Here is an 18820-nt window from a genome sequence, read left to right on the forward strand (position 1 = left end):
CTCCTTGGCTGTAAATTCCCACTTGCCATGGCTGTATTCAGAATTGAGACCAGTTCTATACTGAGGTCTTTTTTCTTCTACTGTAATTGTTCTTGAGTAAAATCTATTTTTACCGCTTTAACTACTGTCAGGCTCTGGATTTCCTTAGCAGTTGTAAGGAGTTCCTTAGCAGTTGTAAGGACTGGAGAGTAGAAAATGAACGTGGGTACTGTGTGTGTGTGGTGGGGGCGGGGGGAGGGAGACAAATGGGGATATACAGTAGGGTAGATGAGGATGAATTACAATTCATTTGACATGAGTTCTAGTTAAAAAATCTGTTGAATTAATAGAAAACCATATCAAGGTTTTGTTGTTGTTGTTGTTGTTGTTTTCTTAAGAAATTTAAAAGGCACCTAGCCCAGTGCTCCTGGATCATATCACAGGCACTTTATCACTTGTCAGTTGAATCCAGGCATTGGGTTGGCCTTCCAGTAAAACAAGTGGGAACTTACTTAAAGAACGTGTTGGAAATGTAATTATTGTTTTCCAATGACCAGACCAAAGGATCACCTGTGGTCACTGGAGTTTTCTGTTGGGCTAAATCTCCTTGAGGTGGTGATGGACAATTTCTCCATTTTGACATGAGAAAAGGACGATGTGATTTTTAAAAAAGATTACTCATTTGGCACCAGGCAGCAATGCATGTAGGATTTAGTTGTGAAATTAAAATATTTAGAGCCTGATCCCCAGACCTCACTCAGGCAGCACAGCCCCTCTGCCCCTCTCTCCCAGCCTGCAGCAGAAAAATTCACCTAATTCCATTTTACCTCCCTGACTTGCTGTGCTTATTATGTTACCTTTCTCCTATTCACCAAATTGTTTAGCACAACTGAATCAGGCTGACATTTTGATAATAAACTCCAGGACTAGTGGAGTTTTCAAATTTGGTGTCTCTTTCCCTAATATGGTTTTCATTGATTCCAGGAGTTGCTGGAGCAGCCAAGGCTTTTTTATAATTCCCAGGCAGAGACTCAGACATTCTTCTGAGTGGGTGTGCAAGATCACTCTCTCTCTTTGTACAAAGATGGCTTAGATTTATTCACAGCTTCCTCTCCTGCAATAGCTCAGGAAGCATAAATGGGTTGGGGGATGGGGTGTGTGTTGAATGAAAATGTTTTGTAATTTCAAAGCAACCAAACAAAATAGATCCTTCAGAATGGTTTTATTTTCTGTGGCAACATAGTTGTGGGCACAAAATCTCTTTCTCTTCCTCAACCCGCATCTGTAGCCTTTTGTATTACCTCGTCACTAGCAGAAAATAGGATTTTTCACCTGCAAATGGTGAAGAGAGAATAGGCTAGCTTAAACATTAGGTAGAAATTACTTGTCAAGTTTGATCAATTCACAGAAAATCCAAATCCCCTTTGAAAAGGCACAGTTGATACTCAGAGATTAGTGGGGATGTCCTCATAGATCCATTGTTTGGCTAAATTGTCTGCATATGCAGCATGTTTGCTAAATGAGTGATACATTTGCATCTAAATGGTCCATAAATAATTTGATTCTGCTCCAGACAGTGCAATAAACAAGCCCCCTCCTCCTGTTGGGCTTGTGAGATGTGTGAGTGTGGACTCTCTGCTATTGCTTTGACTGTGCTAGTATTTGACAAGGCACTGGGGAAGGAGTACATGAATCTATTAACAAGAACCAACTTCCATTATGAGCTGAGATTGGAGTGAGCAGGCAGAGAAATCTTTCATAATGTGCTGCTTTGGCCTCCAGCCCTCTGGGCAAAAAAAAAAAAAAATTTTAAGATAATAAATAAGAGCAAAAGCTTGGACATGAAGCCCAACACCCCTCTCTGTGCTGCTGCCACTGTAACAATTCTTCTTTGCATGTTGGGGAAGGAAGGTGTGAGGTGTTAATTACCATCTGCCTGCTGCTTTTTATAAGTGCATTGATTACCCATTCCTCCCAACCAGTGGCACCATCGTGAGTATTTATAGTACACATGTCATTGTGGGGCCCATGATCTACATTTAAGTTGATCCTTTGAGGGCTTTAGCTACTGTGCAGACACGGCCAGGTATGAGGATCACACAGCTCTCTCCCTCCATGTCCAAACCGATGAGTTCCAGCTCTTAATTTGGGAGGCTGGAAATTGAACAATGGCATCGACAGTTGTCAGTTTCCATGTGCAGTTATGTGATGCCTGTTATGTCAAAACTGTGACTTTTTATAGCCTCCTTTCATGAGATTTGTGATGTTCTGTTCTTTTAAAAGGCTCCAATGGGACAGTATACCTTGATTTAAGAAAGTTCAATATATTAAATCCAGTTTCACAGGAAAGAAATATAGAAGAATGGTCATTCACTTTGCAAAATAATTCACAATGGGATTCTTAAAGTGATAAATATTATATGTGGCACTTAGCATGTGATTTAGTTCATTGTTTCGGGAATGTGTCTATGGGCAAAAGGCTGTCTACTTAAAGAGTTCTGGTGCTTCTTACTTCAGATGCTTCAGCCTTTGTTCCCCAGCTCATGCTGGCATGAGGACTCTCAAGTACTCAGGTGAAAATCCCAGTGGTAGTTGCCTCTAATCCCCAGTTTTATTCCTGAAACTCTAAGTTTCTCATATTTTACTGTGGCAGATAGCATAAATTGGCTCACTTAACCCAGGTTCCAGTGCCCTTTTAATTTACCTTCCTGAGCTAGAGTGCCTAAAGGCTAACATCCATATTCCCCAGTTTCCCTGGCATTTAGGAATCCTCATATGATTTAGAGACTTAATCTTCTGGCAGGCATAGCTGGTTCTTCTGGGGCAGCTGGGGTAGAGTTTCTGCCACTAGAGTTCAGTCTCTTGCATCAAGGTGCCAAGCAGCAGAGAGCAGCAGCAGTGGCATTTCTGCTAGAAGAGGTCTGTGCTGTAGCTCGGTGTTTCCTCTGGCTGCTTTGCCCCTGGCTGTCACTCTCTAGCCTTCCTGTTGTCACAGAAAAGGGAACTTTCTCTCCACCCTCTGAAGGTTGGAGAATTGAGTCTGTCGACATAAACTGACAATAGGCAGATTAACAGGGGAAAAGGCATACAAATTTGTTAATATGCAAACACACACAAAATATGAAACTCAAAGAAGGGCCAGATTAAAGCTTACATACCTGCTTCCTAGGGGAGACAGAAGTGGGGAACATAGGCAATTTTAGAGGAGGAGTAAATAGTCTTCAGGGGATAAGATAGGCCTGAAAAACAAATAATAGCCTGGAACAAAGTTCTTCTGGGCTTGCGGGGAGGTGGTGACAAGTCGTGGGAAGGTGAGGGGCAGAACTGCACTGGGAACAAAGGTTGTCTTACAATGAAGATAAAGTCTCTCAGGTAATATCCTTCAAAAGAATAGATGAAAAGTCTGTCTGGGTGGGGATGTGGTGATGACCTTTGTTTTCATCTTTGGTGATTAATTCTTCCTGGTTAATAAGATTTCAGACAGGGACTAAAGACAATTGTATTTCTTTTGGAAAAACTTCCCTCAGTCAAATAAGAAAACTTCAGAGAAAAAGAGAGAGAGAGAGAGAGCTTCCCTACCCTTGGGGGAAAAACAAGATAACAGAGACCTTAATTCTGAAGCAGCTTCTAAGACCTTCCAATTTTCTTTAATTCAGAGTGCTTGGCATGCCAAAGCACCATATATTGGGGTATTGTTTTCTGAGCCCCAATGCTATAAATGACCTAATATTTTCTGATTGAACTAGCTAAAGTCGATTTTGTTGTTTGTCACTAAAAACCTTGACTGATATGCCCTCCCTTTCTTGTGTGTCCAGGGCACTCAAACTCAGGACCACTGTACACAGTTGTGCAGATAGTGCACTGTACCATCCAGAGGCACCATTCACATAAGCTTACCAACACTGTCTTATGAACTGCTGTCCTCTTGAAAGGCTGTTTTCTTTCTTTAAGTTCTTTTTTTGCTCCTATTGCCTTAGTTTGGGCCTCTATTTCCACCTGAGTGTGAAGGGAGAGTTTTCTACAAAGATCACAATTCTTTCAGCTCACAAGAACTCCAAGAGATTAAGCTCTTTTGGGCTATTGCTTCTTTTGTCCGCACTCTTAGAACAAAATTTTTGAGGGGTTGGGTATATTAATCATTTATTTTATTTGCCATATTTTATGAGGCTTTGACTTCTTAGGGCCTTGCAGACCTAGGGCGCATACTGCCTATCCCAGGGTTAGCTAATTGCTAGTGTGAGCAAACAGTTTACCTGGGCGCATGTATTTAGTATGCAAACCAACCAATCCTGAGTTCACACCCTCACCATCCTTATTTTATCTGCTCCTGCAGTCTGTCCCCCTACCCTAAACTGCCCCAGGGCCAGGAACCAAAAAAGTAGAGCTCACCCCATAGCTTAGAGCCTATTTATTGAAACTACCCAATCCTCAGCCTGCTCGGCTGCTTACTCTGTTTCACCCATGCCTTCTGTGAAAACAACAGTAAAGGTTTTGCCCATGATTTTTCCTCATCCCGCTGCTTCCTCATTGACCTCATTCTTCCCTGTGTGGCCCCGCATGGTGTGACATGCCCCTTCCTCTTGGAAACTGTAAGTAATAAACTTTTCTTTTAAAAGAGGATGTCTCCGTGTCTGTCATCTCACCACATAGTATCATATTCCAAAATGTTTATCTCTTATCATGAATTGGATTTCCCCAGACAGAGCCCTGACATTTTAACTGTCTTCTGCCTCAGGAAATTTACTTGCAGGATTCCCCAGCAATGCCTTCCTCCTCGTTGCAATGATGAAGACTTCATCCAGATGTTAGGGACAGGTCCTGGGCCATCACACTCAAAGCCACTTTTATCATTTATTTCAGGGAACCTATGTGCTACCATATGAGTAAGATTCTGTAGCCTGCTCTTGTAGAATCTTGGATACAAATACATAGATTAAGTTTCCACAGTACGCTGACTTTATTCTTATATTTGGGAAAAAGCCCAGAATGCCTTTATAGTTTGTAGTTACTCTACCCAATCCTTAAACATTTAGGGAATTTCAGAGTGAAAAAGAACCCTAGGAATAACCTCATCAAGGTATTTTCTCTATTACTTTTTTTGTTATTCAGTGCTTTTCCATCCAACCTTCTTCCTCTTGAATAAATTTCTTCTACCATCTCCCACAATTGATTATCCTGTTGCACCTGTTTGAACGTTAATTGTTGTACATTCTAATGCAGAGCTGACAAACCAAATCCAGATTATGCCAGTTTTTGTAAATAAAGTTTTATTGGAACACAGCCACGTTCATTCATTTACATATTGTCTATGGCTGCTTTCACAGTATAATAGCAGAGTTGAATAGTTGTGATAGAGGCTATATAGTCTGCAAAACCTAAAATATTTATTATCTGGCCCTTTACGGAAAACAGTTGCTGACCCCTGTTTTAGTGGATAAAATGGGCTGGTAATATTGGACATTATTTACAAGGTCTTCAGGGACAACCTCAAGTTCTTCCTTGATAAAGCATTCTTCAACCATAATAGCTGCCATCAAGCTCCTTCTCAAACCACATCAGTTAAAATCTTAATCATTTAATTAACTCTTCATTATATAAGGCTGTGTATTGCTGTTGGGAGACAATTGTCCATGAATCTCATGTTTCTACATGTCTAGGCATGAATAATCAATTACTCCAGAGCTATCTTTTCAGGAATGTTTATATAAGCATGGAAACAGTGATTCACTGTGGAGCAAATTTATTTATCTGAGAATAGTAAAGATAGAAGTATTCCCTCCTCAGAGAGATTTGCTTATATTCCAGGGTAATAAAAATATTTTCTTTCTGCACAGGAGAAGATGGCAGGCTTGCTTGCAGCCCCATATAAAATCAGGGTTTCTTTCGTAGTCTCAGGGTTTTTGTGCTGTAATGCCCATCCACTGCACGTGCAGGCAGCACCCAGCCCTTGTTGTGTTGTCTTGTTGGAACTGGGGCTCCAGGAACCTGCACCAAAATGTTTCTGTTGCTATATCAATAAGCTGTCTAAATACATTTGGGTTCATTTTCTGCTTATTGGCCTAATCTAGGGAATTGTGCAAACCAACCCAACCACTGCTGCTGGGCTGCTGCTGCTCAGGAACTGATGGACCACTTGATAGTTGCTTGATGCAGGTATAAATGCATTTGTTTTGTCTCCTCAAGTGCACTGAGAAACTCCTTTAGGGAGGGGACCAATCTTCTGTTTTCTTTGGATCCTCCAGCAAGCCCAACATCCAGTAGGCATTCAGTAATGTTTTGTTGCTCAAGGATACATCCTGTCCTGAAATTCTCTTCTTAATGGTGCACAAAGACTTGGAACTACTTTCTAAATTGCCATGGCTTCCCTCTGTGTACGTGCCCGTGTTATCCGAGGCTCTGGGATCTAAAGCTATCCTGGCCTTGTTAAGATTCAGAGTCAAGTTCCACCTCAACAGTGTCCACACAGAAAACAGGCTTATAGCATTTCAGCCTTGTGGCTAGAGGTAATTGGCCACACACTTAGCTCCCCAGGTTAGGGGCAGAGTTGGCAAGGCAGGGGGAACTTTCCCTTCTGCTTGCTTGATTCAGATAGCCACCTGTGCCCAAAATGAAATCAATGCATTTTGTGGACATTTTTTCTCCTAGGTTGGCCAGATTCCACAAATAAAAATAGAGGACGCCCAGTTAAATTTGAATTCCAGATAAATATTGAATGCTTTTTTAGTATAAATATGTCCCAAATATTTAATGGGCTATATTTACACTAAGTTTCGTTGTTATCGTTGTTTATCTAAAATGTAAATTTAACTAGGTGTCCTTTATTTTACCAAGGAAGCTGATTCTCTGCCCTCTATCCTCTAGAGCCCATTCCTCAACTGTGCCTCATCCTCAGATCTGGCCACTTCTCTAAGCTCTCTCCTGTGATCATGGGTTTTTGTTTGCTTGTTTGTTTGTTTGTTTTGAGACAGAGTCTCGCCCTATCACCCAGGCTGGAGTACAATGGCACCATCTCTGCTCACAGCAACCTCTGCCTGCAAGGTTCAAGCGATTCTCCTGCCTTAGCCTCCATGCCCAGATAATTTTTGTATTTTTAGTAGAGACGGGGTTTCATCATGTTGGCCAGGCTGGTCTTGAACTCCTGACCTCAGGTTATCTGCCTGCTTCGGCTTCCCAAAGGGCTGAGATTACAGGTGTGAGCCACTGTGCCTGTCCATGATCATGGGTTTTTTATTCTTTTTCTCAGTAGAGCACCTTTCCTGGTTGGTGAAGGTGCAGAGCTGGATGTTTAGGAAATGTAGCCTTTCAGGAGAACTTCCTTGAGTTTTGCTGATTGGCCTAGATTTTTTCACTGTTTGCAGGACCATGAGGTGGGTGGTGAGCTCACCTTGGAATGGCCTGGAAGCATTTCAGTGTTTTGGGGTGATTGCTTTTCTGTTTGTGTTTTATTTTTTAAATCTGTAATTCCCAGAGTTGTTTGCAAAGTCAGATCTAAAAATCAAGAAATGTTCACCTCCTGTGTACTCATGGAAGTTGATTTGGAATCAAGGAAGAGGCAGAGGGAATGGAAGATTCAGTTACTTCCTAAATGGGTGGTAATCAAAGCCCCCAACTTTGACACTTAATATATACTTTTCCCATTGGCCCCCTTGCAGAGAGTGCACAGAGTCTATCTTGTCTACCTCTAGGCTAATAAGGAACTAGTTCAGGGATTTCCTTCTCCCTCACCCTGTAGGCAAGGCTTACGTGGGGCTTAGCTCTGAGCTGCCAGAGAGAGAGGTCTGATAATTCACACTCCCCTCGGAGGGCCCTGAAATGGTGGCCCCCTGCTCAGGCGGCCAGGGAAGATTTGCAGGATGAATAAATGCCTCCCCAGGGATTTGCTAGGTAACTCCCTGTCAAGGCTGGGGGCAGAGATTTAAATATGACTTACCATCCCAACCAGGCAGGGATTTATAGAATGAGCCCATTTCGTACTCACAGGAAGATTTACACAGCCACCTCATCAGCACCAAGCCGTGGCGACTGTGACACTGTGACAGCAGTGAGACTGCACCACATTGGCCTCACAGCCAGCTCCAGTCCATCTGTCATGCTGATGAGGTCCTGTGTCTGGATCTGCCAGGACAATCTCCTCTTGCTCCTCTGTCCCCTCTGCCTTTCCCTCCTATGTCCAAATGACAGAAGTCTAGTGTTCCCTCTAGCACTGGTTGACAGGGACCTCCTACCTAATACTACTCTGCTATCTTCTCTGGACTCTATTTAAGATTTTCTTGCTTCTCCATCAGAATGTAACTGTGGCCATTTCCAGTCACTTTCCTGCCTTCCTCTCTCTTGCAGAAGCACCAGCTCTCTTCTTCAGGTGACTTTACCTGCTTCTTTGTTCCTTGTGGCCACTTGTCTCACCAGACACCTGGCTCTAAATTTAAGAACCTAAAGTTCAGCCAAATACCCCTAGCAGAATCTCTCAAGGGAGGCTATTAAAAATCAGAATGCTGGCCTCCACTTGGACCTCCTGAGTCAGAATCTCCAGTTCTGGGGCTTAGAAATCAAGTTCTCCAAGTAATTCTCAAGCACACTGACATTTGGGAAGCAAAACCCTGGATCCCAGGGTTGGAGTTGGGCTGGATTTCTCTTCCCCTGCTTAGTTTCAGGAGGGCCACTTTCTCCCTTCTTTCAGGCAAATCTCTCTCTCCAGCACTTAGCAACCGTGGTGCAGGTCTTTGAGGGTATTTTGAGGAAAGAGGTGAATATCTAAGACACTAATGAGGTGCAGAATGGTCCCAAGAAAGGACTTGGCCTGAATAGTGTGTTGCCTCATGAATATTCATGCTGGCCATGCAGTCAGTTTTGATCACTCAGATCAATTCAGGGCATTTGCTATAAGCCTTTGTGAGAGCAGGAAACAGGTCTTGGGAGTAAGGAGGCGGGGAAGAAGATTGAGGTTAAAGTGAATTGACAGGCAATAGGATTAGAACTCTGCTCAATCCTGATCTTGCCAGTAACTAACAGTGGCCTGAAATTAAAGAATTAAACCATGAAGGCTGCCTTGACAACTGATCTGATAGGCCCAGAAGTAAATTTCAGGGGCAGTGTTGTCAGGCAGAGGCAGGGGAGAGTAAAGATAAGGGACACTGGGGTGCTTGGAACGGGAGGGAAGCCCTGTCTCTTTCTTTACAATCCAGCGAGAGGCTTTGGTGTCTCTTCTCAGGGCAGCACCGTATGCTGGAATAGTTCCTGGGGCAAGTTAGTTGCCAGGGCTTCAATTCACCTCTGGTAGCACTTTCTTCCTTACATTCAATTAGGACTTTAAAATGGAGGCAGAAAAGAACAGGGGAGGAAGATAATGAAGCATAAGTCAAATGTGGCAGCTGGCAACTTCCTGATAATTGCACTTTCCCTCTTAGCATTTCATTTCTATTCCTTCAAGCTGCACAGTAGCCTGTGGAAGGAAAAGGAACCCGCCACAGAAACAACTCCAAAGGGTCGAAGGAAACAATATCAAATGCAATTTAATGACATTTTCTATGAGAGACAGGGCAGAGATGAAGTAGCAGTTTGAGTTTGTTCAAGTTATTGTCTTTAACATTATAAGAAAGCATAGAAAATTATATATACATTAATTCAGGGCAAGTAAAATGCTTCTCAATTTCCTTTCTCTTTCTTATCTCAATGCCCTAAAGAAAAAGATTGAAAAAGGTTGAGGAGTATTTATAGTATAGTAGCCAAGGTGAAATACTTTCACAAAATATTGGAAAAGACAAATTCTAACTCAGGTAGTTCACGTGATGACCTGATGTGGGGGGAAATTAATGTTTATCTACACCAGATCTCTTGGATTTCTTTTCAGTGAAGTTTTTCTTCAGCTGTCTATTTTCCAGATGAACACAATGGGGAACTCACCAATTCTTGAAGAAAATCTTATGAACAAAAAAATCTGAAATTTAACAATCTGACTAGGAGACGCCACTCATGATGCTATTTGCAGCTGAACCTCAATCAAAGTCTAACTCTTTGGGGTCCCACCCACGATCCCTTCCCCTTTCCCTTAGAAATGCATCCAAGTAGAAACTTCAGCAACCCTCACTTCTTCCATCCCTTCCACTGAAACCACTGGGATCAGAGTAACTGATGCACTATTGACCTTGAAGATTCTGCCTGCTTCAAGGGACTTAGCTGGAAGTTTCCAGTGACTCTTGTCCTAGTGGAAACTGTACCCCAGATTTAGAAAGAGTATTGGTCTGGGTAGGCTATGGATTGTGAACAGGGTCCTTACTGGGTTGCAAAAAAGTGAAGTAGCCAAGTAGGAAAGTAAGGCCCTGGGCCCTGTTCTTCATGTGACATTCCTTGGCTTATTTTGTTTTCTGTCCCCTCAGCTTCATGCTTTACGGGGGTCCCACTTTTGTGGTAATGCATCTTATGTGGTGTTTGACACCACTGCTTGCTGTGTCTCTTGAATGGTAGATATTTCCAATTTCTAATTTCAAAGTAAAACATTTCTTTAGGTTTTGGCCAGCACGTAAGAAAGAGGTAGGGAGGGTGACCTGTAAGAACAAGTAACAGGAAATTTGAGCTTTATGGAGCTGGTTTTGCTTTTTGGATTGGGATAACCAATAGGCTGAGTTTGTGGAGCCCAATTTTTCCATGAAAGCCACCAAATAGAACTTTCTACACTAACAGCAATAGGGAAGTGTCCGGGCGGAGAGCAGAGGGTGCTCTTTGGCAGAAAATGCTCTTGAAGCTGCTTAAGCCTCAGAGTCTCTTCTCCAGAAGAGCTCGTGTTTCCCCAACAATTTGCTGTTCCGCTGGCTTGACTGTCATTTATGCCCTTGTCAGTATGGCCTTCCAGGGCCTTGCTTCTCGTTCCAAAGTCCCCTCTCCCACCCTGCTGTGCTCATCAGTAACGTCTAGGCAGTGGTATTAAGTCAACCCTCTGTATCCACAGGTTCCACACCTGTGGATTCCACCAACTGTGAATCAAAAATATTCAGGAAAAAAAAAAGAAATAATACAACAATAAGAAATAATGCAGTATAAAAACTATTGACATAGCATTTACATTGTATTAGGTATTATAAGTACTCTAGAGATGATTTAAAGTATATGGGAGGATTGCGTAGGTTATATGCAAATACTATGCCATTTTATGTAAGGGACTTGAGCATCTTCAGATTTTGGTGTCCACGAGATTCCTGGAACCAATCCCCCAAGGATACTGAGGGATGATTGTACTGTTAAGTGCTTAACAACTGGCTTTCTAGGGAGAAAAATCCCTGTCTAGTAGCACTTGCTAATTTCCATGGTGTGAATACTTCCATCCTGGCTAATTTCAAGCAATCACCGTGATGTCACTAAATGTGGAGCTGGAAGATGCAGTGCAGCACATTATTATATAGTATGTTCATCATACAGATGTGATAGATGTAAATAACCCCAGGAGCATAGAGAATAAAAAGAGTAGTGAAATAATTAGGAAGTGATGAGTTTTAAGTACTTTTGACCTTTGCTTTAAATATAATTTATTTAATTGTAAATGTATATCATTTTTAATACTGACTGTACTTAATTAACAATCAGCTTGCAAAATTCCTGAAAGATTAACAGCCAGAACACAAGCCAGCTCTAGTACTCCACTAGGTCTTGGGCTGAGAAAAGAGGGAGAAAAAGGGGAGCTAAAAGGCCATATCGAGTATGAAAGCACTAAAAGGCCTCTATGCCATTCACACTTTATGACTCGGTCCTTCTGAGCCTTGGGTCCATATGTTCATAGAAATGACATGGTTGCTGTTGGTCAGAAGCCATACGTGCCTGGTCCCAGGCCCAGCTCTGCCATTTGCTAGCTGGGTGATCTTAAGCAAGTTGGCTAAATTCTCTTAGCTTACGTTTCCCACCCGTAACATGAGTACAATAAAGAGCACCTGCTTGCTAAGGTTGTTATGGGGATTACATGATCTACTATATTCAAAGTACACAGCCTACTGGATCATATAGGAAAGCCTCAATAAGTGGTAGCCATGAGTACTATTATGATTACTATGCTGATCTATTCCTAAAATGTCCAGAGTAGCCACAGCTAGTGATGGGGTATAACAGGTACAGATTCATGCAGATACCGATTGTTAAAGACAATCTTCGTGTGGCCTGACCTCCATTTCAGCGTCAACCATGTATGTAGGCTCAGCCTCAAGGGAGGAATGCTCCTCTCTCCACACCTCCTGAAAAAAACCTCTGGCAGATGCCTGAAGTTCAGATACTGGTAACTCATTTTTCATTGTTAAGTGTGCTGTCTCTCTAGGCCTTCTTTTAAAAGGCAATTACTCCTTAGAGAGTGAGTCATTAACTCTAGCACCTTGGTGTGAATGAGGCAACCAGATCCCAGGGTTCTGTGCCGGGACTCCTGGGACTCTAAGGTGAGAAACCTGGGTGTGGGCAAAGGGATTCAGAAAGGGCCTGGCGCACTGAAGCCTCCATATGCAGCCCACCCACTTCCTGGGCCCCCTGCTTCCAGGTGGACTAGTGCTTTTTTTATTTTTCTAAAGAGATAGGGTCTCACTCTGTTGCCCAGGCTGGAGTTACAAGTGGTATAATCACAGCTCACTGTGACCTCAACCTCCTGGGCTCAAGCCATCCCCCTGCCTTGGCCTCCAGACTAGTTAAGACTATAGGCTTGTGTCACCATGCCCAGCTGATTTTTTTTTTTGTAGAAATGAAGTCTCGCTATATTGCCCAGGCTGGTCTCAAACTCCTGAGCTCAAGCAATTCTCCTTCTTTGGCCTCCCAAAGTCCTGGGATTATGGACGTGAGCCACCATCCCTGGCCTAGTTCTTAAAGCAGAGATGCTTCTAAAAACAAATCTACTCCAGTCTTTCTCTTCCTGCTCCCTCAACTATCCCAGGACCAAGACTCAGTTGATTCTCAGGTCCTCAGTCCACTGGTAAGCTGGCAAGACTGCTGAATATTTCGGGTCAGTCTTACTTCAAGAACACCAAGTTTGCAGTCAGTTGATCTGGGTTTTGGTTGTGGTCTAGCCACTTGATGTGTGACCTTGAAAAGATCACTTCATGTCTTAGAACCTCTATTCTGTTAGTATATTGAGGATACTAATGAGGATTAACCTGAGACTCAAATGAAAGAGCCCTTCAGGAACTGTGAAGCTCAAATACAAACTGCTGTTACCATTTTCTATTCCCAATTCTTGGTTGTTAGTTTGCTCCTTCTTCTCCAGTTCTTCACATATGGATACGGAGAGGCCTTTTGGGGAGCACCATAGATGGAAGATAATAATACATTTCCCATGCTTTGTCCTAAAGCTTTCTAGGAACCAAAATAAAAGCTCCCATCTGGAATCACTTATTCATAATACAGTCTTGTGTGCAGTGAAAATAACCTGAAGTCATTCCCAGTGTGGCTCAGGTAACTTGGCACAACCAGAAGGCAAAGGTGATGTCTGCAGGAGCCCTAAGGCCCTGTGAATGTTAGTTATATTCTTAGTGAGGTTTTGTTTGTTGATCTGGAGCACCTGTGATGCTACACAAATGCTTTCAAAGTGGTTGAGTCTCAAAAACCAGGAGAGGACCTGTGGCTTCTAAAGGCATAAGACTTACAGCCAAGGGGGTCTTAGGTTCTGGGAAGGGGATTGGGGATGCAGTGAGGAGGAAGACAGCCAGTCTCTCCACGCACAGATGGACCAGCCTCAGGTGTTCTTGGGCATCTGTGTGATTGGAGGAGGGTGGCTGGTGCCCTGGCAGGGCATCTGAGAGCTCAAAGAATGAGCAGGCCCCAATCCTTTCTTGCGACTGCAGCATCTGACATGTGCCTCTATCTGTGGCGATGTTTTTTGCCCCTCTCAGGGCTCCGATGGAATGCAGTCTCAGCCCCAGGGGCCCAGCGATTACTGTGTGACCAGAGCAGCCTCTGTTATTAAATCTTCTATTGACTGGCACCTCCCTTCTGGTGCATGGGGTGTAAGTTGGCAACAAAAGTGGCTGGAAAATTAACCCAGTTGTTGGGGGAAGGGTGTTGTGTTTCAGGATCAGTTATTTTTGGTGGAGAAAAAATTGCAGATGGCCAGCCAGGGCAATCTGCATGAGACTAAGTAGTCACTTGGAGGCCCGCCAGGACCCAGCCGAGGGGGTGAGGTGCAGGAACAGGGCACGGAGAGTAATGTCTGGTTGGCCAAAGGCCCACTGGGCTCTCATGGGGATGTGCTGGGGATGGGGTGCCTGGCTTCTGCAGTGTTTGGAGAGCAGCCAGAGGGAGGGACAAATGCGATAAAAAGGAGCTATAAGAGGTCCTACTGGGAAGGCTTACAGGTGTCCAACTTAGAACAGAAAAGACAAAGTTGACTAAACATGCTGACTTTCTTCAAATACATGAGAGACTTCTACAAGAAGATGTTGATGAATTGTTCTGACAAACAAATAAGAGAAAGCAGCCTGCACAGAGGCAATATGGATTTCTGTCACTGTGTCATTCACACTGCAACAGGTGCTGAATACATACTTGAGCCGTGGTCACGTCTACATGCTGAATGGGACGGTAGGAGCATTTTAGAAAGTGAGGAAAGGGAAGAGAGCCTCCCAGGTTTGTAAGTGATGGCCAGCCCGCCAGGTCAGAGATCCTGGGTGCCACCCTCTGAGTTCTTTGCATTTGATGATGAGTCCTGGTTCTGCTTTTTGCATGATATGAAAGAACTGCACCCTAGGGAGGAACTGATGGATTTTATAACGTGATAATAAAACTCTCTGAGGAGGGAGTGCCCTCTCAGAGATGGGAGATTAATTTTATGTTCTCTTTTTCCTGTTGCTTTTCATCCCCACCCCCCATCTTGCCTGTTCTTTTCTACTACTTGCTCAACAGAGGGCAAAGGGATTTTTAAGAAAGCACCAAAAATCTGAGGACTTTGATTCCAGAGCAGGAGAAGACGGCACAGCCTGGGAATAAGGTGACAAGAGCCCGTCACAGGAAAGTGGGCCTCTGACCACTCTCCTGAGCCCCAGCATCAACCTGAGCACTCAGCACACAATGACACCTCTAGCCCAGTCCCCAGCCCTGCAGTGGATACACGATCTCCTCATGCCCGGCTAGCTCAGCTTTGACCTTGAGGTTCCTGGGAAGGTGTCAGAGTCATGTCTGGTTGGTCTGAAATGTGATCCATCTCTGAGCTGGGCCCCTTCCCCAACCTGCTGACTGCACACGTTCAGATTTAGCTTGCTCTGAAATAGACTGAAAAGAGAAACAAGAAATGATTCTCACACTAAGCCTCCTTTCAACCCCAACAGTCTGCTTGGTGGTGTTTTGATCCTTTTGAAAGCAGCGGAGAAAGGACTTGGAGGTGACGGGAAAAAACTATTCTGATTAAATCTTACAAACATTCTATAAAACAACACCAACAAGACAGGACAAACGTCACACCAAGATCTTAAATTACAGGATGTTTACATAATGTAATGCCCATGGCAGACAAAAACTAAATCCCGCAAAGAACCTGAGACAAAAAAAAATAATTAAAATTAAAAAAAAAGGAAGGAGAAGAATAAAAAGGAGTTTGGAGCCCTGGCATTGGGAGGTCTGAGACGTTTCCTAGGGAGGCTGTATGGGGAGCATCTGTGGCTCTTGGCCTCACATTTCAGCTTCTGAGGGGCGGACCTCTGTTGCGGTGATGGCAATCCCAATGGCAAGACTGCCGTTGTCAGAGAAGAGCTGTGCCAGCGAGGTGTTGAGGACGAGGCAGTCCCCGTCCGTAATCACTGAGTCCACGCACTCAAGAACAGACCGGGGGGTGGCCTCCCACTTGAGGCGCCGATGGTTTCTGTTGAGCTCCAGGCGATAGGTGAAGCAGTCGGCCTGGGTGGGGGTCCCAATCAGCATCATGGTGGCAAAGAACTGGGGGTGCCCTTCATGCCTCTCCTGTTTCCTCAGCACCAACAGAAAGTGGTGGCCGAGGCAGGAGTGCATGATGATCCAATCAGCCGGCGCGGGGAGGTGCATGTCCGTGGCCAGGAAGACGATCTCAGCTCCCTGGAGGATGTCAACCCTATGGATCTGCCGCAAGTGGGGCACCACCACCTCCAGGTGGCCTTCCCACTGGCAGGAGAACAAGGGACACATGCACAGGCAGGGTGTCACCGGGGTGGCGTGTAGCCCCGCCTCCTGGTGGTGAAGGTGGTGGGGGTGGGCGTGGTGGCGGAGGTGTTGGTGGTGGCGGTGGTGGCAGTGGTGGTGGGAGAGATGGTGAGGGTGGAAGCTGCCTTGCTCTGGAGAGCTCTGAGTGACGGCGCGCCGACTGGACACATACTGTAAGGAAAGAGAAGAGCGTCAGTGCGGGGATGAGGCCCATCTCTCCCTGGCCGCTACTCCTCTGATGTTCAAAGTGTTAAAAAGCAGATCCTCCAGTGCAGGCTGAGAAAGGGTCATTTCTTAAACAAAAACAAACAAACGAAAAAAACAAAGGACAGAGTGGGCACCTTGGGGTGGCGGGTGTTGAGATTCTGAAAACTCAGTCCAAGAAAATGCAGTATTTATGCCTTTGTGGTTCTTTAATAAGATACACAAACAAATGGGCAATTTCCTCCTCAAGTAACATGCAGTAGGATGGTCATCAATCATAAAGAACAAAGACAGCTGTTTGTTTTTTTTGCTTTTTTGATATTGTTGATATTTTTGTGCAGGCAATGGAGGTCAATAGATTTTTTTTCTATTTTGTCATAGTTATTAATTTTAGAACAAAATTTACATAATGCCCATTTGTCCTTCCAGTGTAGCCAGGGATTGTCCTGTCTTGGGTGCCCTTCTCCTGCATCGTAAGGCATCTGGTGGGATGCAGAGCTGATTGTGTGCAGTGGGACTACAGTCCCTAAGGAGAGAGTCCCCGCTGTGACTCCTGAGACTTCGCTGCACCGGACACACATCTACCCTATTTCTAGCTCTCTGCCCCAGGGCAGCTTCCCAGTGCCTCATCACCAGGCAGCCTCCACCTGGAGAATCTTCCCACCTTCTGTTCCTCATGGTGGTGTGCCCACAAGTGCCCCCCAAAACACCAAGAGCTGTGAGGACACCTGATCAGGTGTCTGTGAACATTTATTGAGCATCTGCTGTGGCCAGGCCCTTGCAGGGATACAGCTGTGAGCACAATAGATACTGTGTCTCTTGGTGTGGGTGGCACAGACTTTACTACACTTATAATTAATTACAGTTTTGACAAAGGTCCTCCGTGTGACATGAAGACTGTGATTCATATTTTTCAGTTGAAGAAACAGGCTTCAGTAATAATGTGATGGAGCCAGCAAAACTGGTAAGCGAAAGACTGGGATTCATTTTCACGCCCCCTGACTCTGAACACAGGAGCACACCCCCATCCAGTGATGCCTGCCTTCAGCTCCCTCCTCTGTTTCCTGAGTCCTTCTTTTCTGTAATTAGCCTGCATGATCTAGGTCACACAGGGGAGGTGGCAGCTCTGCAGTGCGCTCCAGGCATGAGTCACTCACCTTGCAGCTGTTTCCTAGGCTGTCCTCAGGTAGGGAGTGTCCCTTCTGCCCTAGCTCTCCAAATGCTTTCTGGACTTCAGATGCCTTTGGGCACTTGCCTCCTCACCCTGCTTCAGTTCATTCCCAAAGTACAGAGGGCAGGGGTGAAGGTCACCAGCCACTGTTGCTGCCAGAGTTTCTGTCTCCCCTGACTTCCTGTGGCTAATAGTGAGCCAGCTAGCTTCCTTTCTTTAGGGCATTCAGGACACACATACACGTACATACATGCACAGTCATGCACGCAACACACATGCATGCATACACACACACGCTCATGACACATACATGTGCACCCATGGTTCACTGGGATTGTCACCCTAGTGATGGAGGTGACCTGGAGGAGGCGGGGGCCAGATCAGCTCTCCTCTCCAGTTGTTAGTTCCATCTGCTGGTTTCTGCATTCTTCCCCCAGAAGTGTGATCTACAGGGGCTCTTCCAGTAGCACCTGTCCTGCCCCTGGATGGTAGCTGCTGGGCAGTCTGCTGTCCTCCATCCTGCAACCCCACCTGGTTCCCCTTCCCCAAGGGGAACAGTGTGTCTTCAGCTATGAAGGAACAAGCTGTGTTCCAAAATCCTGCTAGTGATGAGTCTGACTTATCCCTCGGTGTTAAGTATGGGGAAGGAAACTAACTAGTATGTAGCATCTACTAAGTGGCAGCTGCTATGGAAAGGAGGTATTTTTAAAATAATTATTTCATTTAATTTTTCACAGAAAAGATCAATTTCCTTATTAAAAAATAAAAATCTGGCTTTGTCCCCACCTGCCTGCTGGTGGCATGGACCATTTAGTGATTGGGTCGGGGGGTTTCTCCCCTCTCCTGGGATCATGCAGGAAGCCCAGGGCCCACACCTTCCATCAGCCAGGGTCAGGACCCTCCCATGGACCTTCCCACTGTCTGCAGTCCCAGTAGGCAAGCAACTTCTTCTCCTTTACTCAAGAGGACCCGGTCTTGGGCTCTCATGAAAAACCCAAATGGTGTCCCTCTTCCAGTCTCTGAGAAGGCCCCTCTCTACCAGTCTTTACAACAATCAGGAGAGAAACATTTTATGTTTGTCTTACAGATGAAGAAACAGAGACACAGAGAGATTGAGTCACTTGCTCAAGTCACACAGCTCATAAGGGCTGCAGCTAGGAATGGGGCCCAGGTCTGTTAACGGTGACAGATCATAGACTAGGAAGATCACAGGCTGGAGGTCAAAACACTCTAATCTGTTTCACTGTTTACGTGTTCAGTCAGTTCTCTCATTGGCAAAATATTTATCTCGACGGCATGTTAGGAGATCAAATGAGAGAATGCCTGTAAAACGGCGTTACAAAC

At 44.7% G+C, this 18820-nt stretch overlaps 1 protein-coding gene and 1 long non-coding RNA gene across 3 annotated transcripts in view; one reads left to right on the plus strand and one right to left on the minus strand.

Moving 5' to 3' along the window:
* LOC129049521 (uncharacterized) overlaps positions 1-14972 on the plus strand; it is a 61589-nt gene extending 46617 nt beyond the window's left edge. For both annotated transcript variants that reach the window (XR_008512657.1, XR_008512658.1), the window contains exon 3: positions 14836-14972. This is a non-coding gene — a long non-coding RNA (uncharacterized LOC129049521). The remainder of the gene's footprint in view (positions 1-14835) is intronic.
* Positions 14973-15548: 576 nt separating this feature from the next.
* Positions 15549-18820, minus strand: part of SIAH3 (siah E3 ubiquitin protein ligase family member 3) — a 70776-nt gene continuing 67504 nt past the window's right edge. The window contains exon 2 of the mRNA XM_002824252.6: positions 15549-16272. Within this exon, the coding sequence (XP_002824298.4) occupies positions 15598-16272 (675 nt within the window). The 3' untranslated portion in view covers positions 15549-15597. The remainder of the gene's footprint in view (positions 16273-18820) is intronic.

Source organism: Pongo abelii, chromosome 14 (genome assembly GCF_028885655.2).
Source record: "Pongo abelii isolate AG06213 chromosome 14, NHGRI_mPonAbe1-v2.0_pri, whole genome shotgun sequence".
Taxonomy (NCBI): Eukaryota; Metazoa; Chordata; class Mammalia; order Primates; family Hominidae; genus Pongo; species Pongo abelii.